Source organism: Lynx rufus, unplaced genomic scaffold (assembly GCF_022079265.1).
Source record: "Lynx rufus isolate CCGP_SWC_20201006 ecotype Redwood Valley unplaced genomic scaffold, mLynRuf1.p SCAF_19, whole genome shotgun sequence".
Lineage (NCBI taxonomy): Eukaryota > Metazoa > Chordata > Mammalia > Carnivora > Felidae > Lynx > Lynx rufus.
Window position 1 is genome coordinate 31,490,394 of NW_025814833.1, and position 21,080 is coordinate 31,511,473.

The 21,080-nt window shown below is 44.9% G+C and overlaps 1 protein-coding gene across 1 annotated transcript in view; it reads right to left on the minus strand.

Moving 5' to 3' along the window:
* MCF2 (MCF.2 cell line derived transforming sequence) overlaps nt 1–21,080 on the minus strand; it is a 101,321-nt gene that overhangs the window by 42,886 nt on the left and 37,355 nt on the right. The window contains exons 5-13 of the mRNA XM_047082056.1: nt 14,642–14,761; nt 13,703–13,819; nt 11,963–12,112; nt 9,605–9,738; nt 8,649–8,763; nt 5,733–5,852; nt 3,844–4,035; nt 2,677–2,868; nt 294–465 (exon numbers count right to left, since the gene is read on the minus strand). Coding sequence (XP_046938012.1) covers nt 294–465; nt 2,677–2,868; nt 3,844–4,035; nt 5,733–5,852; nt 8,649–8,763; nt 9,605–9,738; nt 11,963–12,112; nt 13,703–13,819; nt 14,642–14,761 — 1,312 coding nt within the window. The remainder of the gene's footprint in view (nt 1–293; nt 466–2,676; nt 2,869–3,843; nt 4,036–5,732; nt 5,853–8,648; nt 8,764–9,604; nt 9,739–11,962; nt 12,113–13,702; nt 13,820–14,641; nt 14,762–21,080) is intronic.

Here is a 21,080-nt window from a genome sequence, read left to right on the forward strand (position 1 = left end):
AAAAGAAAGGGGTGAGTTTGATGCTGGTAAAATGTTCATGCTCATTGCAAGGTTGGACTATTCAGTCCACATTTTCATCAGTCCCTACTACGCTGTATTCCTATGCTTTACTGTCGTATGATCCTCTCAGCCGTGACTCCTGCCCTGTGCAACAGAGTTTAAACGTGACCAAAGATGCTTACATAAAATCTCCATCTATCAGGATTGAAGAACGAACTCAGTGTTTACATCAAGAGTAACAAACGACAGCAGGAAAGGAAGAGATTAAAAGAAGTGAATGCAAGATACTTTACCATGTTTCGGTGACAAAAAGGGTACTCCGGATCTGATCAAATTGTCAGAAGCAGGTACCACAAACTGGATTGGCTTCACATGCTTGTCCGTCAGGTTCCTGAACCCAGCTTGTTGGTTCTCAAATATACTCCGAATGTTTTCAAGCTTGAGTTGCACTGTCCGCATTTGCACCTACAGGTCGCGTAAGAATTCTATGAAGTGTTTTCTGAACTGGGCTCATTACAAATCTTATTACATTTCTCAGACTCAGTCAAAAAATTAATTTAGAGTTTAAAATGTAACTAGAGGGGCGCCTGGGTGGCGCAGTCGGTTAAGCGTCCGACTTCAGCCAGGTCACGATCTCGCGGTCCGTGAGTTCGAGCCCCGCGTCGGGCTCTGGGCTGATGGCTCAGAGCCTGGAGCCTGTTTCCGATTCTGTGTCTCCCTCTCTCTCTGCCCCTCCCCCGTTCATGCTCTGTCTCTCTCTGTCCCAAAAATAAATAAACGTTGAAAAAAAAAAATTAAAAAAAAAAAAAAATGTAACTAGAAAAAATGAGGAAAGTAACAGAAAACAGATGAATGCAATGTCTTCACATGGTTATAAAACCCGAAGCTCTCAACCAAAACAACTTGAAAAAGCAATTTACTGGGGCTCCTGGGTGGCTCAGTCGGTTAAACACCCGACTCTTGATCTCAGCTCAGGTCATGATCTCATGGTTCGTGAGTTCGAGCTGGCAGCACGGAGCCTGCTTGGGATTCTCTCTCTCTGTTTCTCTCTCTGCCCCTCCCCCGCTCTCTCTCTCAAAATAAGTAAACAAACTTTAAAAAATTATTTAAAAAAAAGAGTATAGGGGCGCCTGGGTGGCGCAGTCGGTTAAGCATCCAACTTCAGCCAGGTCACGATCTCGCGGTCCGTGAGTTCGAGCCCCGCGTCGGGCTCTGGGCTGATGGCTCAGAGCCTGGAGCCTGTTTCCGATTCTGTGTCTCCCTCTCTCTGCCCCTCCCCCATTCATGCTCTGTCTCTCTCTGTCCCAAAAAAAATAAAAATAAAACGCTGAAGAAAAAATAAATAAATAAATAAATAAATAAATAAATAAATAAATAAATAAAAAGAGTATAATAAAACAAAGAAATTTATCAAGCAGTCATGAAATCGGTCACTGTATAAAGTGCTTTACCCTTCATGGCTGGAACAAAGCAACGGCTGGAAAAGAAGGCATGTTTAAGCACAACAAAGCCACCAAGGTAAGCACTGTCTTAGAAGTTTGCTATGTCGTGGCCCGCGGGACGTCCTATAGCTCTCTGTGTTGTAAAAAGCTCCTCCTTGACTCTCCTCGATGATCTGAGGCAGTTAGTTTCACTTGGTGGCTTCCAGAGAAATCACTTGGTTATTGCTATAGGCACGTTTCTGATTTTCTGGGGCATCCCCTAAGATGTGCAGCTAAGCATGGTTTTAGATACTGTTCCAATTAAGAGTCAACTACGCAGGGGCGCCAGGGTGGCTCAGTTAGGCGTCCGACTCTTGATCTCAGCTCAGGTCGTGATCTCACAGCTCGTGAGATCGAGTCCTACGCTGGGCTCTGCGCTGACGGCACGGAGCCTGCTTGGGATTTCTCTCCCTCTTTCTCTGCCCCTCTCCTGCTCGTGCTCACTTGCTATCTCTCAAAAGTAAATAGTTAAGCTTTAAGAAGTTAAAAAAATTTTCTTTTAATTAAAAAAAGATAAAAAAAAAAGGGGGGTCGACTATACAGTCTGGCCACAAATAGCATCACAAAAGCTCTGAGCTACAGTGTGGTGAGAGGGCCTCACGACATCTCCAACAGGGGGGCACCGAGCTAATCCACAGGTCTCTGCCTCATTAATACCAACATCTGTTGGCACCCCCTCCCCAAGAAGCTGAGTAGGAGAGCCAGATCTGTGTCCACAGAGCACCCGGTGGTGGTCACGGCAGCAGAAAGACAAGACGTTTGCCGTAGAATGCTCTCGACACGGACCCAGTGTTCTCCTAGGACAGCATTGGCCCCGTCTCCAAGGATGCACAAAACAATGGCACGTGAGAGCTCCTCACTCCTCACTCCTCATTACACAGCCAAGCATAAGCCTTTGGATTCTTTCCTTTTTTTTTTTAAGTTTGTTTGTTTATTTAAAGTAATCTCTGCGCCCAACATGGGGCTCAAACTCGTGACCCCAAGATCAAGAGTCACATGCTCTTCTGACCGAGCCAGCCAGGCTCCCCAAGCCTTTGGATTCTTTGATGCTTACCCGTGGGACTAATATCACCCCTCCTCCTTCAGAGAGCCGTGTAACTACAATTTGAATAAAGTTAGCTGTGAACTTGACTGGAATCATAGTTTTTAAAAAATGCGTTTATTTGGGGAAAAAAAAATCACAACAGCCTCCTACCTTAAGCTCGGGTGATAAAATTACATCAAATTCATACTGTAGGGTATCAGGATCGTAATTGATAAAGGGCAGAGCCATTTCAAGAAAATTTTCAATGTCTTGGAGGGCTTTCTGAGCATCTTCTTTAGACTGAAACTTCTCTACTTCTTGGTTAGCTAGAAGGCATTCTCCTTCATCACAGCACTGACGAGCCTGGTGAGCAAATCACACACGCACGCACACACACAAAACCATGAATGAATAAACAGAAATATGTTCGCCTTTTAGGAGTGTTTAGCAGCCTCTGTGAATCAGAGTTGCTTCCAGAGCTGTTAAAAAATAAAGATACCTGGGTGCAGCCCCCAGAAATTCTGATTCAGTAGCTCTGGGCCCTAAGCCAGGCGTTCATAGCTCTGCAGAGCTCCACAGGTATTTCTGATGCACGCATAGCCAAGGCTGAGAAGCACGGTATTTTCTTTCACAACAAGGAATTCATTCTGCAGCGAGAGTCTGACCATTCTCTCAGCACTAACACGTCAGCTGCGTGCTATTTTCCCCAAATCAGTAAGTGAAATACGAAACACCTCGCAAAATACATAGTGTCCTATAAATGTGTAGTGACCTGCCAAGGACAAGGATGAAAGTTTCCTTGCCAAAGAAGGAGGGGGGACAGGTTAAACTGTCCATGCTCAGATGCGATGTCTGTAAATGATATCCCTCGTTTACATTCCGCTTCCGAGGCCAGATCTTCCTTTCGCTGCCTCTTTCTGAAAGGGGTCGGACCCACAAGCCAGGGAGGAGTATTTTCCAGTCCCTGTTTAATTTCTTATTGCGGTAACTATGAAATGTGGAAGGAGTTTCTGGCGTTAGCAAAATGCCGCTAGGGCTGTGAAAAGTGTTCCGACTGCAAATTATCCCCAGAGGAGAGGATGCAGAGATGTACCCAAAATAGAAAGGAAGCCATCGCGACCGTGATCTCAATGTTCACACCAGAACCCGCCATGCTTACGATACTAGACCTGCCAGGAATACTGCAAAGGTACGTGGATTAAGCAAACATCATCAAATTCAATCCTTCCACCCCTTGCACATTCAACTCCGAGGCTATACCAGACCCTCACCCTAGAACGCAAAAGCAAAAACAAACGGTCTTCTTATTAAGAAATGTATCAGGTCTCACGACACTACCTGCTGCAGGAGTTTATGCATTTTGAAGATCCTGCTGAGCTGTATCCGTTTGGCTTTAATCTCATTAACCAAAATATCGGAAAGGTAACGGAGTTCATTGCACCTCTGGCAGATCAAATCAAGTGCATAATGGTGATTTGAAGCAAGTCTGTGTCCGTGTAATATCACAAAGCGGGCCTTGGCTAACAGATCCTAATTTTAAGAAAGAAGTAAAATAAGCACACGATCGCTGTTCAAACAGAGGAGGGGGCAAAAAGAAAGCAACTGAGAGGCAAATTGGCTTAAGCAGGGCGGACGGAGTGCCAAAAATATGATTGGATGTCATACTTCTGCAGGCTGTCAGAAAGCTCGGGGTTACAAGTAATTAGCTACGGCAGTGACGTCATCAGAAGCCCACGTGTTTCTGGTAACAGAAACAGAAAATGAACCAGCCTGCTCAGAGTGTGGACGAGATTTGCTTCTCCCGGTAGGTACAGATTTAGAACAGAACTGCATATATCAGATGAGGGGCGCACCAGCCAAACGAAAGCGGACGGATTTCGGGCCATCTCAGCTCTGGAAATCTCGTTAGAGTCAGCACCTGCCCGCCTCCTGGACGTCCTGAAGTGAACACCACGGGGCTCTCAAGTCCAAAGGGATCTTGGCGGCCTTGCCTCCACTCTACCAACGACTGGCATCCCGCCCCCCGCACCCTGGTCCCCCACTTGCTCCAGAGCTAGCAACTGAAAGAGCAGGAGGTCAGGAAATATTTGGCGAGGTAAAATAAGGAGAACTGAAGCCCGGAACGATGAAGTGACTGGCCTACCTAGCCGGGGGGAAACACAGGATTATAACAGGGAGTTATTTTTTGAATGGGTACGGCTTCAGTTTTGCAAGATAAAAAAAGTTCTGGCAATCTGTTGCGCCACAATGTGACTATAGTTAACGCTACCGAACCGTGTACTTAAAAATGGTTAAGATGGGGGCGGGGGCACCCAGGCGGCTCAGTTGGTTAACTGTCCGGCTCTCGGTTTGGGCTCAGGTCATGCTCTCGCAGTTCATGGGTTCGAGCCCCGCGTGGGGCTCTGCGCTGGCAGCTCAGAGCCTGGAGCCTGCTTCGGATTCTGTGTCTCCCTCTCTCTCTCTCCCCCTCCCCGACTTGTGTTCTCTCTCTCTCTCTCTCAAAAATATACATTAAAAAAAAAACTAAAAAAAAATAACAAAAAACAAAAACCAGTGGCCTTGCTCTCTCATACAAGACAGAAGAGCAAAGCTAATTTGTTAACTGTTAAAGCCATGAGTCCAAGCTTTAAGACCAGCAAAGTGATCATCGTTTTGAGTACTTATTATACAACCACACTTCCCGGGTATTGTGCTAAGTGTTTTATCTACAACATCGAAAACAGTCCTCCCCTAATCATTCCGCAAAGTAGGCCACTTTAGCCCCAATTTATAGATGAAGACGTTGAGGCTTAGAACATTTAATCACTTTGCCCAGGGTCATGCAGCTAGTAAAACGAAGCAGATTTATCTGTCTGAATCCATATCTGGTTCAACTGCAGATACCACATGATGGATATTTAAGAAATTATGCTCTTGTACATTTCTATTGTTTCCAAGTAGCATTCCTGAGAGACATTTTGCTGGCTTCTTCAGAATGCTTTAAGCTTCTGTTCCTATCGGTGGGCCTGAAACCGCTCACACGGTGACCTCAGAGACTGCCCGTTGCAACTACATGACGCATCGGCAGGGTCACCTCTGGCCCACGTCGATTGGGAAAGAATACAGACCAGTGTTATTAAACCCATTACGTAGACTGTTACCAGGAAAAGTGAACCGGGAGGGTTCATGCTCCTGAAAAGCATCACAATGAACGATTACAATAGTGACCGTCTGAGATGTCCTCTTACCTGAGAATTTTCATCTAAGTTTTCCAACTTTTTAATTTTTTGTTTTACTTGACCTAGGTTCCCGGTGACGTCTGCCAGCTCTGCTTGTTGGTTTAACAGAAGTTCGACTTCACTCACGAGCTGCAAATAGGAAAAAACCAAGGCTTTAAGCATACAAATTATTGAGCATTTTTTCCTTTGATCATTTTTGTAGGCAGTGCTATTAAATAAGAACAGCGACATGGAAAAATCGCACATGTGGCAAACACTTCTGTCATTTTATTCCCAGGAATCGATATAATCTATTAACGCCCAACCTACTAGATATCAGTGTATACTCATGATCTGTAAATATCTCTATGTACATGTGTTGGCATGTATATGTGGGCACATATGGAAGTCCGTGTATGTATACATACTTGCACATATACTCCCCGGCGCTATGGCGAGTGGTCCCAGGAAAGAAGGTTCCCCCAGTACTAATTAGCAGCATACTTGGAACCCAGATCTTGGTCTTCCCTATCATATCCCAGAAAAGGAAACCAAGGCTCCTCAGGAAAATGGCTGGTTCCACGGCTAAAGCAGAGGAGGTACAAGATGGGCTTGGAACATCTCTTTATGCCAGAAAGTAAAGAAGCGATAACCCGAAAAAAGTCTGGATGTGTCACAAGGGCACAGTAGCCAGTCAGAAACACCGAAATAGTTAAGAACAGTAAAGAATCACAAACCATGAAGAACTTCTGATGAGCAGGAAGATATTTGCATGACCTTAAATTTTCTCCCCACACGTTTCCTACTAGTTACAAGTGGGGGAAAGTCATAGTGGAGAAACTCCACGGAAGCCTGACTGGGTAATCGAAATGCACATCAACGATGAGGGGCAGGTGGACTTCATTAACTCCCTCGGTTGGGGAGGAGAGAAAGATCTGGAAGGGCCAAGAACAATACCCTCGGCAGAACACATCGCTCATAGAGTATTCCTGCTGGTCATACAATGGTTAATCTAATCATAAGAAAACGTCAGACAGGGGTGCCTGGGGGGCTCAGTGGGTTAAGCGTCCGACTTCAGCTCAGGTCACGATCTCACAGTTCGTGGGATCGAGCCCCATGTCGGGCTTCTGTGCTGTGAGTGAGAAGCCTGCCTGGGATTCTCTAGCTCTCTCTCTGCTCCTACACACAGCCCCCCTCTCTCAATAAATAAATAAACTTTAAAAAAGAGAGAGAGAGAATGTCAGACAAACGGAAAATGAGGAACATTTTATATTAAAAAGCACTGTGTTCTTCTGAAATGTCAGTGTCATAAGAGACAAAGAAAGGCTATGGAAATGTTTGTTCTAGATTAAAGGTGACTAGACAGGACAACTTATCCAACACCCAGCCCTCTAAGACTGACTCCTGTACTGGAGGGGGGGAAATGATATAAATGGCACTATTGAGCCAATTGATAAAACTGGAATACCAATGGTAGGTGATTATAAAAGGAATGCATTATTGTTAAATGTCCTAAATTCGATAACTGTCCTGTGATTATGCAAGAGAATATTCCTATCCTGTAGATTCAAAAATATCTCAAGTTTGAGAATATTCAAATTTTTCTGTACATCTGAATTTACGAATAAGACCTTTTTTAAGTGAAGTTCCTAAATACACAGAACCTATCGACAAATCACCATGAGATACAGATCACGTCAGTGAGGTTACGATCCAAGGAAAAGAACAATACCGATTAGAGGCAACAAGGATTTGAAGAAACAGAATGTAACTCCAGGTCAAGAACGTAGTATGGATGCAAACTAACACCGGAGTGGAGGGACGATGGGGCACATTCAGGAAGAGTGTTATCCTTACATGGATTCGGCTGGGGAGGAGGGAAAGATCTGGAAGGACCAAGAGCAACTTGGCCTATTCTTTCTTTAAGGAAGATTTCACAGAGAGCATGGCATTCCAAAATCTGTTTGAGTCACAGGAGGGAAAGGTCTGGCAATCCCGAGCCCTGTGTCCAGAATGCGGCACCCAAACCCAATTCTGCTCACACAGATGAAATACCAAGTAAGTAAGAAAGTCATGGGTAGAAAACAAGCCAGCCACATGTGAGAGAGAAAAGAGGTGAGTTTTCTTCGGATCTCCTGGAAAAGTACTATGAAAGAGACTATGTCGCTTGACCAAGTGTGATGTATTTTCCAGAAGCATCCAACTAGAATGTACTTTTAGCCTTTCAAATAATGCTTGACCAAGTGTGATGTATTTTCCAGAAGCGTCCAACAAGAATGTACTTTTAGCCTTTCAAATAATGCATAATTGAACACGATTTCATTTCACCCATCAGGCTTTTCATAGAAATAAATTACTGGATCAGAAAAAAAATGTTTTGGGGTGCCTGGGTGGAAGAGTCGGTTAAGCATCTGACTTCGGCTCAGGTCATGATCTCACGGTTCGTGGGTTCGAGCCCCACGTCGGGCTCTGAGAGCCCTCTCCCTTTCTCTCTGCCCCTCCCCCACCCATTCATTTTCTCTCTCTCTCTCTCTCAAAAATAAATAAACATTAAAAAAAAAAGAAAAATGTTTTTGTTAGGTCGTATTAAATACGGTCAGTATAAGTATATGGTATTAAAACAGCAACAACAACAAGAAGGAAGTGGGTATTATTTCCTTGGAAACCTAGTCCATAGCCTGAAAGCATTTTGTATGTAAAATAAGTTTCAAAGATAAACATCAGGGTGGACAGCAACTGAGTCCTCCTTACAAGTTCAGTGCTTTATCCTAGGAGATTAGTAAGCCAGAAAGACATCTTGGCAGGGTTCGCTCACATTTGCTCCCTTTCCATCTCGCTCTGGGTGTCAGTGGGCATCTCGTGAGACTGTACTTCTCATGATCAAGGAGCAAGTAAGAGCCGCTGGCAATAATGAAAAACCCCGTATAAAGGAATGTTTTAACTGACCTCTTGAAAATCCTGCTCAAACTTCCATAGTTGCAGATACTGCTCCATTTTTAGTTGGTGTTTTTCCCAAAATCCATCAAAAGCTATTTCCATATCATGTACTTGAGTCAGCAATCTTAACAAAGAAAAGTCGTTAGAATTCCTTCACACCAGCGATTTGTTCTGTAGGGAAGTACATAAATCTGGCCTGGACATTAAGAATTATAAAGAGGGGCCCCTGGGTGGCTCAGTCAGTTGAGCGTCCGACTTCGGTTCAGGTCACGATCTCGCGGTTCGTGAGTTCGAGCCCCGTGCCTGGCTCTGTGCTGACAGTTCAGAGTCTGGAGCCTGCTTCGGATTCTGCGTGTGTGTGTGTGTGTGTGTGTGTGTGTGTGTGTGTGTGTGTGTCTCTCTCTGCCCCTCCCCTGCTTGCGCGCGCTCTCTTTCTCTCTCTCTCTCACTCTCTCTCAAAAATAAATAATAAAAAAAAAATTTTTTTTTTAAAAGAATTATAAGGAAAGTCAGGGCACCTGGGTGGCTCAGTCAGTTAAGTGTCTGACTTCAGCTCAGGTCGTGATCTCAGGGTTCGTGAGTTCGAGCCCCACATCAGGCTCTCTGCTGTCACCACTGACCCCACTTTGCATCCTATGTCCCCGTCTCTCTCTGCCCTTCCCCCACTCACGTGTGCCTGCACACGTGCGCTCGCTCTCTCTCTCTCTCTCTCTCTCTCAAAACTAAACATTAAAAAAAAAGAATTACAAGCAAAGTCAGAGACCATGACACTTGGTCCATGAAGAGCCCATCAATGTCCACAGAACCTCTCCTACAAGCAAACTGATGTCTATGAGACGAGGGAAGTTGTTCTCAGATTCCCAAAGGTCCAGAAATACTTGCACACTTAAGAGACTGAAGCAAAATTAGAATTCCCGTTCAAAAGTGTAAGATAAGTAATTCCAAACCAAAAGGAGAGTACTCACTTATTAACGGTTTGCCAGTCACCACTGATTTGTGGCCGACGTTCAAGTCTTGAACTGACGACATCTTCAATGCTAGGCACTTCCAGACTTGTGAGGAGGATTCTTCCTTCTTTGGTTACAGCTGTAATATCATTCTGGAAAAAGGCACGGTGGGATGAATTAGCCTGCTAGCAACCCATCCCGCATGACTTCACGACAAGGAAGCATACACCTAGAGCACGCTATAGAAGAGAAACGGCAGTTCTAGAACGGCCTCTACTGAATCCGAAACCCGTGAGGATTTCCAAGAAGCCTCTGCCTACTGAGACGGGTGTTGCGATCGCTATTTTTATAAGATCTTTATAGGCAGCAGTCCCTTGTGGTCCAGATGTAGTCTCCTTCTCTTACTGGTAGAAAGTTCTAACTCATTCTACTCTACTAATATTTTTAACGTGCTCTAATAAAGCAGTCGTAGCGTCATGAAGTCTACCACATTGGAAAGCATGCAGTTAACATAATATTTAATGCACATTCAGGGATAGGGAGATTGTTATCAACAGCCGCCGGCCATATTATGTTACGTCACATTTGGGTTCATTAATTCCTCACAGAGCATATGCTGCTTTCTATTCAGAAGGTCTTAACCTTGGTGGGTAGATTCTTCGGGCATCTAAGAGTGAGCTATGACTCCCTTCAGGAAATCCAAGGGCCCTCTGAACTGTTAGGCAAAAATGTGGGTGTCCCCTGTATTTGTCCGGGAACAGGTCCTACGCCACCACCAATATAAAAAAGACCATAATCACTGAGAACTAATATTTCCGGGGCGTCTGGGTGGCTCCGTCAGTGAAGCGTCCGACTTCAGCTCAGGTCATGATCTCACTGCCCGTAAGTTCGAGCCCCGCGTCGGGCTCTGTGCTGACAGCTCAGAGCCTGGGGCCCGCTTCAGATTCTGTCCCCGTCTCTCTGCCCCTCCCCTGTTCATGTTCTGTCTCTGTCCGTCTCTCTCTCAAATATAAAATAAAATGTTAAATTTTTTTTTTAAAAAGAGCTAATATTGGGGCGCCTGGGTGGCTCAGTCGGTTAGGCGTCCGACTTCGGTTCAGGTCATGATCTCGTGGTCCGTGAGTTCGAGCCCCGCATCGGGCTCTGTGATGACAGCTCAGAGCCTGGAGCCTGTTTCAGATTCTGTGTCTCCCTCTCTCTCTGACCCTCCCCTGTTCGTGCTCTGTCTCTCCCTGTCTCAAAAATAAATAAACGTTAAAAAAAAAGAGCTAATATTTATGAAATAGTGGCTATGTGCCAAACGTGGTTGTACATATATCACTTCCTCCATTTCATCCTCACAACAACCCTACAAGGTACACACATATCGGCATCGACCTCGCTGTGCACGTAGAGCAACCGCAACTCAGAGAGAGGAGGCAAACTGCCCGATCACACAGCTTATGAGGGTCAGAGCTTTCTCTCCTGGAACAGTTTTACTTTGAGATTATGATTCACGAGTTCAGTCTCTCTCCTCTTCATCTACAAATGGCCCCTCAAAAAGCAATTCAAACTAAAATACAAGTGTCGTCTCTACACAGAGCTCGTATCCGAGTGCCACCTCCCCACCCCCCCACCCCCCGCCCCAGAAGGACATGAGTGATAGAGCCTGGTGCTTCTTGAGATCATTCTTCAACTTTCGGGAGAACGTGCTTCTCAAAGTACTTGGTGATTGTCTGAACTGTGACTCAGAATCCTTCACAACCCAACACTCCAGACAACTGGGTAGGAGGGCAAAGTCAACTTGCCATCTAAGGTCTACGGTAGAAAACAACAAAAGCTAGTACTCTGGGGATGCCTGGCTGGCTCAGTCGGTGGAGCGCGTGACGCCTGGTCTCAGGGTCGTGAGCTCAAGCCCCGTGCTGGGCGTGGAGCCTACTTTAAAAAAAGGAAAAAAAAAAAAAAAAACTAGTACTCTGTGCAAAAGAAAGCTTGTGATCAATTTAACAATGTTTGCCTTGGTCGCAGGCCCCCTGACTCCTCATCTGGTTCTCCTTCTCCACTTCACGTCGCACCTGGGGTGGGCGTAAAACTAGAACACCCATCTGCCTTCTGATTCTCCAGCTTTCCAAATGAGCGGGCCTTTTGAAAAGATAAAGAATCCGTGATAACAAAGAGGACTGTAGACTTCTTATTCTGGGGCAGCATGGACTCTTCCATTAACAAATAAAGAACTTCTCAAGAGAATGCACCAGTTACAAGGGGGCCACTTACGTTCAACAGATCCGGGCCATTTTCCCCTTGTGGGTCCCCCCCCCACCAATCAGTGTGAAATGCACGTGCGCCGTAAAAGAAAGGCCATGGGTCACGGTTGTTTGTTGACGCTTTCAGACATACCTTTAACATGCGATACCTCTCGGCACGAAGCGCAAGGATTTCTTCTATTGAAGGAATATCATCTGGCAGTTCTGTCTCCGCCAGTTCAGTTCCAAAGGACTGTAACATCTGAGCCATTTCCTTCACTGTGAGAGCAAAATTTTCTATAGCCTGCAAAGACCCAGTGATCCTTTTAATTCCATGGAAACTGCCAGCACATCAATACCTAGATCAGTAACTGTACTCACTTTAATCTAGGTATGACAACAAGCACATCTACTATGACCTCTCTTCTGCTAAGGAAAGTTGGCATTGCCCTTGGCAATCGACGCTACCTTTGTAGCTAAGCCTCTACGAAACTGACGTGAGGTTAGAGAGTCTTCTTGAATGTCTTTTATCTAAACTTCTGTACTCATTTCTTGAACGCCAATGAGAACAATGTCTTTGTTTTAAAGTTTCTTTCTTTTTTTCTAGTAATCTCTACACCCAGCGTGGGGCTCGAACTCACGACCCCGAGATTCGAGAGTCGCGTGCTCCTCCCGACGGAGCCAGCCAGGCGCCCCTGAAAACAATTTCTTAAAGATGCCGTGGACTGAGTCATTCGCTTTCTGACTTTGTTTAGGTCTATCCCATTAGACCCTGCAAATGTAAAATCACTTTATACTAACTTTACTTTGGAAGAGAACATCAAAGCCACCGGACATTTGTTATAACTTATGAGCAAGCATTAGCATTCTAACAAAGCAATGCACAAGGGTGATGGGGGAACAAACTGGCCACGACAATTCATTCAGGCACAAGACTTGAAATTGTGATCGCAAAGGTTCGGTCGCCCTCCAATGTCAAGTCGCGTTGCGCTGTTGATTGTTTCCAAAATCAACCGCTCAGGAAAAGAAAAGTGGGGGGGGGGGGGGGCAACCCGTAGAGACCTTATAAACCCTCTGCTTACCATGCAGCTCGAGGTGATCTGCTCTTTCATTTGCAGTTTTAGAGGTTATGAAAGGCTAGACACTAATTTTGACAGTACACTTTCGTATGAACAAAAAGAACTGCTGAATGACAAAGATGAGGAAAACAGGATCCTGATTGAATGAGAAATCATTTCCTTCAGAAGGGTTCCCTTATCGCTGGGATCTGGGACAAAGATTCTTCTAGTATAAACTCACATCTGCGAGGCACAGGGTCTTTGCCTATTTGCCAATTTCTAGAACCGAACGAAACTCTACTGTAATCCTAACTGCCTCAGAAGCATCGCTAGGATGACATGAATCGTATTACTTAGCATGTTTTGAGGGCTTGTCATCTGTTAGGCACTGTGCCACGCAATTTACATTTGTTATCTCATTTAATCTTCCCAATATCCCTATGACGTAAAGTAGTATTATTCCCATTTTATAGTTGGGAAAACTGAGAGCCAGAGAGGCTACATAGCGTGCACAAGGTTACACAGCTAAAAATCAGCAGTGCTGAGGTCTGAACCCAAAACGCTTTGTTTCTCCAAGTTACTACATGGCCACCGGAGGCAGTGGACAGAGCACGATCGCCTTACTCCCTAGGCCTCTCCTTCAATTGCCATCCTCAGTGCCTCTTCATCATTTCTAGATATTTCCTAGGGAAGAAAATCAAGATGTTGAATCATATGTGTTTGAAAAACAGGAGCCGCAGCAAGCTGTCTTTCCCAAAGAGGAGAACAATGCCGGAACTAGATTTTAAAGGCTAATATGAACTACAGGCTCTACAGTAAGAGCAAAGGCAACATACATTTCTGAAGATGATCCATTCACTGTTGGAGTACTGCAAGGTGCCGCCTAACTCAGGGGTTAACTGCTTGTCATCAATGTATGTCAGCAAATCACTAACTGAGCTCAGCATAACCACCTATATAAATAAGCAAGAGAGATACTGTTAACTGCCCTTCGCGGCATCCCTCCATTCAACTGTACAATGAACTTCAGCATTTCCTTAGCACAAAGTTACCTTTTGCAAATGGTTCTAATAGTTCTCTCCTGTACACCCTCCCCCGCCCACATCCGTCTGCACTACGTTCTTTGGTAATAACAGTTTTCACATACGAAACATTTCTCTGTAAAGCAAAGTTAATCTCCATAGAAACCCAAATCGCTGGTTCTCCTTGATCTAAAATTTTGCATTATTAATGGCCAACCTTCCGAAAGAATGTTATGCCTACAACGGAGGAAAAGGGCTTTCTGTAGTAAGTTATAACTTATCAGGAGGGGCTGATCTTCGCAAAAGTACCATAATTTACGAGGACTCTATCCCTAACCCTAAATAAACGTATAAAAATATATTTAAAAAAAAAGATCATGGTACTATGAACTAGCTCAGGATGCTAAGTTCATGGGAGTTCAAATACGTAAAACACACGCTCATTTTTTCCCTAAAAATAAAACGTCCTGATTTTATACACACACGCACACGTGCATATACACACACATAAATAACGTAGGTGACATATATCTCATTCAACAGGGATTGCTTTGTTACAAATTGACGAAACTCTTCCTTTACTTTAACAATAGAAACAGAAGACTTTGGGGGATTTCAAGTTTGTAGTTTGGGAAGACAAATTCTATTTCTTTTCTTTCAGATGCTTTGTGAGCACGGGTAAAGCATAAACAGCATGGTACAAAGTCCTCACAAGAATTAAAGAGACAAAACATTTAAACAATATACTCTTACTGGTAACTTCAGCATGAAATCCTCCTGACTAAATCGAAATCCAATGTCCGTGAAGGTCCTTTGAAGAAAACTGCTGGGACGTAGAACCAACACCAAGTGCAAGTTCCCGGGAAAAGAAACCTGCGGAAAGGAGAAACGCAGGAAAGGAAGAACAAATCGTCAAAACGTGCACTCGACTGAGCACGTATCAGAAAATACGTAATTAAAGGAAACCGTTTTTAAAGCAATAAAAGCCACTAGAAGGACAAAACTTTAAAAATGGATATTGATACAATCTAAAAACTTGGAAACAGAAACAGAGCTAATGTAAGGTCATCAGATCAGACCCTTGCAATGTTCATGGCGGGGAATTTTCTCACACAAAAGTAGATCCCAAGTTAAGAAGAACTATACTTTTTTACAAAATAAATCTAGGTTTTTATTTTATTTACTACTTTTTAAGCTTATTTCTATTTTAGTCATCCCTACACCCAACATGGGTCTTGAATTCACAACCCCGAGATCAAGAGTCACACGCCCTATCGACTGAACCAGCCAGGCACCCCACGAACCATACCCTAAAACTTCATTTTTAAAAAAAAAAATGTTTTTAATGTTTACTTTTGAGGGGGAGGGGGACAGAGAGAGAGAGGAGACACAGAATCCAAAGCAGGATCCAGGCTCCGAAGCGTCAGCAGAGAGCCCGACGCGGGGCTCGAACCCATGAACCGTGAGATCGTGACCTGAGCCAAAGTCGGAGGCTTAACCGACTGAGCCACCCAGGTGCCCCTGAAACGTCATTTTAAAAGTTAGTCATTTGGGGGCGCCTGGGTGGCGCAGTCGGTTAAGCGTCCGACTTCAGCCAGGTCACGATCTCGCGGTCCGTGAGTTCGAGCCCCGCGTCAGGCTCTGGGCTGATGGCTCAGAGCCTGGAGCCTGTTTCCAATTCTGTGTCTCCCTCTCTCTCTGCCCCTCCCCCGTTCATGCTCTGTCTCTCTCTGTCCCAAAAATAAATAAACGTTGAAAAAAAAAAAAAAAGTTAGTCATTTGTACTTGAATTGCATTTATTCCCTGTGAAACGGAATTAGAACGCAGGTTCCTAGGATAACCCCAAAAGTCAAAGGGAGCTTAAACATTATGTACAGGTACTAAGCAATGGAAGAAACCTGTGATATGGAATCATATTTTTATTTTCATCCAAGCAACATTCACAGAGTCTCTTGTACATGTCCATTCCATGTACCTAAGCGAACGACTGTCACGCACTGTTAGCAGTCGGTGTCCCCAAATTAATAAGAGGTAGTCCCTACCCAGTTGGCAAGAAAATCAGTCTAATAGTGCAGTCCATTAGTAATTGTTAACTCTATAGCACAAGTTGATAAGTGAAACAAAGGAAGTAGAATAATCCGCAACAGACGGTCAAAACGGTCTGTTTGAAGCCTAAGAAAAGGGATTACTTAGATCAGAATGTCATTCTGGTGCACCAATGTTTCCCCCGTTTCCAGAATACGGACATGTAGGTGGTCAAGAAATAGCTGCTGAAAGAAAGACAAGGAGGGTGGGCGTCTGGGCGGCTCAGTCATCTGACTCTTGATGTTGGCTCAGGTCATGATCTCACGGTTCACGGGATCGAGCCCCGCATCAGGGTGTTCGGTGACAGCATAGAGCCTGCTTGGGATTCTCTCCTTCCCTCTCTGCCCCTTACCCACTTGTGCTCTATCTTAAAATAAATAAACATTTTTTAAAAAGATAAGGAGGGGACTATGGAAAATTAGTGAGAGACAGAACAGTATGGCCCAACGTTAATAATGAACTACCATATATCAAATGCTTACTCTATGCCAAGTATTTTGCCAACATTATCATAGTTCCTCTTCATAATAACCGTGTGAGGTAGTTAAGCCAGCGTCTTTTACAAATAAAGCAAGCGGGGGCGCCTGGGTGGCTCAGTTGGTTGAGCGTCCAACTTCAGCTCAGGTCATGATCTCACAGTTGGTGAGTTCGATCCCCACATTGGGCTCTGTGCTGTCAGCACACAGCCTGCTTCAGATTCTCTGTCTCTGTCTCTCTTTTTCCCTCCCCTGCTCGCTCTCTCTCTCTCAAAAGTAAATAAACATTAAAAAAAAAAAAAAGACAGAAAGAAACTGAGGCTCAGAGAGTTTAACTTACCCCGGCTGGTGAAGTCTTAATCTATGCCTGCATCAGTGCTCTTTTTTTTTTTAATGTTTATTTTTGAGAGAGAGAGAGAGAGGCAAAGAGAGAGGGAGACAGAGAATCTGAAGTGGGCTCCTCACTGACAGAGGCACAGCCCAATATGGGGCTCCAACTCCCCAACCGGGAGATCATGACCTGAGCCGAAGTCGGACGCTTAACCCACTGAGCCACCCAGGTGCCCCGTAAGTCGGGGCTCTTAATCACTGTACGCTTCCCTATCTCTTCGAGACGTCCCGGTCAGGAAAGCTAGAGGAAAATGATGCTCGAGAGTGTAGCAATGGGAGATGGTGCTAGAAAGACAGGTAGATGCCAGATCAGGAAAGACCTTGGCTTTTTCGTGGAGGCAAGGGGCAGTGGAGAAACACGATCAGCATTTTAGAGGGATCACTTCAGCTTTAGGAAAGGACTAGATTTGCACAAGAGTGGAGGCAGACAGACGAGCTAGGAGGTGGGTACAGTAATCCAGGCCAGGGATGAGGAGTTTCTGAACCCCAGCAACAACAGCAGCAACGAGGGTAGAATTTAGGAGGTGCGATCTGTGAGACAAGACAACGGAATATGGCTGAGAAGGAGAAGACTGAGCCAATCTCCAGGTTTCTGGGCATGGGTGGGTGCGTGGCACGACCCTCGCGGACATGGGGAACACAGGCAAAGCAGGGGTTTTTATGCAGGTTTTAAGGAAGGGATAAGATACGGATTCCCCATTCGCGGACAAGTTGGGTTGAAAGGGTCAGCGGGACATCCAGATGACGTCCATCAGACAGAAATGTGTACAAGTCCAGGGGGAAGGCGGTCGAACCTGGGAATCAGTACCAGCTCTACTGTGTTTTCTATGCTCAATTTGCTGTGACCCTAAACGTGCTCTAAAATATAAAGTCTATTAACAAAAAGAGGAACTTTCACTCAGGTTTAAGACCTAGACTCTTGGGAAATAAACATTTGAAACTGGGGATATTTTAAATTCAGTTTGAGGGGTGGCTGGCTAGCTTAGTCGGTGGAGCGTGAGACACCTGACGTCGGGGTTGTGAGTTTGAGCCCCACGCTGGGTGTAGAGGTTACTTAAAAATAAAATCCGTAAATACAACTTGAGACGGTGATAAAGCATCAACAGTTAAGTGGCCATGAGAACCAGAGCAAGGGAAGAGGACCGAGTGGGAGACTCACAAATAAGTGAAAGAAAAGAGGTCAAAATGAAATCAATAAATTAATCAATGATTATAAACAGACACAAATCGGGCTGGCTGTCCAACTCCGAACTCCCCCAGGTGGCCGTGCCTCTGCTACCCTCTCCCTTCAGGAGAGACTTCTTCCCCTCTCTCAGGTACTAAATGGTTACGTCCCCCAAAGTTTGTGCTGAAACCCAGCCCTCAATGTGAGGCTGGTAGGAGGAGAGGCCTTTGGGAGGTGCCTGGGTGATGAGAACGGAGCCATCATAAGGGGACTAGTGCCCTCTTAAAAGAGACCCCAGAGAGACCCCTCACCCCTCCTGGAAACTGCTTCAGATTCTGTGTCTCCCTCTCTCTGCCACCCTCCCCCGCTCCCACCATGTCTCTCTCAAAAATAAAGATTTAAAAAAAAAAAAAAAGAACTGTGATCTTCCTACATGACCTTGCCCTCCTAACACACAGCGATTAGTGGTGGGATGAAGTCCTGCCCTGGGATTTTTCACACCAGTGTTGAGGGAAGAACACTTTGAGGGTGCAGTTCCAGAGCTGCTGGTCGCCGTGAACCTGCTGGAGAAAACTTCAAAGCACGCAGCTAACATGCGTATAGGACTAGAAGCAGAGACAGAGTCCCAACGATGCCTCTATGATGTACATAGCGTGTATTTTATGTTAAACATGGCACGTACTTCCTATAGTTATCATAAGAATTAAATTAAATAATGAACACAGAGGAACTTTGTTAAGCCCTAAAAAAAAGAAGATAGGCTTTAAATTTTACCTTGCATTCTTGGATCTAAAGACAAGTAGGCTTAGGTAGAAAACTTCCAGGATATTGATAAAGGCTTGCTTTTTTTTTTTCATTTGTTTAAATTCAAGTTAGTTAACATACATTGCCGTATTGGGTTCTTTTAAGTTTTTTAATTGATGTAGGCAGAGAGAGAGCGCGCGCGCGTGCGCAGGGGAGGGGCAGAGAGAATCCCAATTCTCCCTCGATGCAGGGCTCGATCCCACGACCTTGGGATCCCAACCTGAACGGAAATCAAGAGTTGGATGCTTAACCGCCTGAGCCACCCAGGGGCTCTGATAAAGGCCTGCTTAAAGGGGAGACTCTGACAGAGCCTTGGGAGAACTCCGGACCTATTTTTAAATTTTTTTTTTAATGTTTATTATTTTTGAGAGAGACACACACACACAGAGCGCGAGCGGGCCAAGGGCAGAGAGGGAGACACAGACTCCAAAGCAGGCTCTAGGCTTCGAGCTGTCAGCACAGAGCCCGACGCGGGGCTTGAACTCACAGACCTCGAGATCATGACCTGAGCCGAAGTTAGTTGCTTAACCAACTGAGTCACCCAGGCGCCCCTCTGGGCCTATTTTTAGATAGAAAGCATAGATTCTAGTTCGATGCCATTTGCTTTAGGAGTTAAGCCTCTCCTTCTTCTTCACACGGGTAAGTTCCCAAAACCATTAAACTTTCCTGCCTTGACCCAGCTGCCTTTCCACTTTTTTTTTTTCTTTCAGATGGAACTGAAAGCACCCGGCCTCTGTCAACACTTATGGCAAAATGTGTTTTGTTCTTTCATGGACCCTAGGTTGATCTGGTCTCATCATCTTTTTTTCTCGGACTTTCCTTAACACCATAGTCTCTGGTATCACATAGGAAATCTCTAGGTGGCCCTAAGCCTGACCAACTTAAAGCCATTGGTCTCTAGCCTGCCACGCCCGGGAGAGCAAGGTTGTCCCAGCACCTAGGTCCGAGGTCCATCACACGGCAGGGAACAAAGGAGAGAGGAGAGAAAAAGCAGAATCATGGTCTATAGAATCCACAGGGAAGCAAATCCAGGCAGGGTTTGGGGGTGCTCCGCTGCTTAAAAGTCAGGGATGTTATGTAGCTATTATTTTTAACATTTTAACCATCTCATTTATTTTTTTTTCTAAATTTTTTTTTCAACGTTTATTTATTTTTGGGACAGAGAGAGACAGAGCATGAACGGGGGAGGGGCAGAGAGAGAGGGAGACACAGAATCGGAAACAGGCTCCAGGCTCCGAGCCATCAGCCCAGAGCCCGACGCGGGACTCGAACTCCCGGACCGCGAGATCGTGACCTGGCTGAAGTCGGACGCCCAACAGACTGCGCCACCCAGGCGCCCCTTAACCATCTCATTTAACTGTCTCATTTACTTATTTATTTCTTCATCTATTTATTTATTTAAGTGATCTCTTACACCCAACGCAGGCCTTGAACTCACGACCCTGAGACCGAGAGTCGCACGCTCTTCCCGTTTATGGAATCAGTCATTGCCTATATTTGACAAAGTGGTTTGCCCCAAACATGGACACCCGGAAAAAAAATCCTTCTAAAGAGAATTCTACATTCTAATCATATCATGCTTAAGGAAAACTTCCTGATTATTCTGCCATACGTTGTCCTTCCTTAATTCCTTCAAAATGTTTAGGGATTCACTTGTGGCCAAAAGCCCACAAAAAGTAGCATTTTTAAAGAAAAATTGTATCAAGGATGAAAACTTCAGTTATTGCCTGCATACTTGCATTTACAGTGTTTTTCATGATGGGATAGGTAGAGAATCTTTATTTCGCGACCACACAGATCGTCCTGGAACACACGGGCTCCGTTAAACTAACAGCTACTCTCAAATTTAAAAGCCATTTAGAGGAATAAATCCATCTGACCGGTCGGTTATTTATTTATTTTTTTTAGAAAACGAAATCACACAGTTCAGACCACGTGTATGGTTTGTATCCCTCCCACCCATTGAATCCCCTGTGCCAATCGGATAGACTGGAGTTTTTGATCCCGGTCCCATTTACTTTCCCAACCTAAAAAGGTGCTTGCCATATTTGTCTAGTTACAGCAAATCCATAACCTCGCATGAATGACTCCGTTTCATAACTCTCTCGAGCAAACACTTACATACGTGCAGCACAAAGAATTCCGAAAATGAGATTGTACAGCCTTGTAGGGTAACAGACGGTAGCTACCCTTGCCCCGAGCACAGTAGAACTTATAGAAGCATCCAATCACTGTGTTGCACGCCTGAAACTAACATGACACTGTGCGTCAA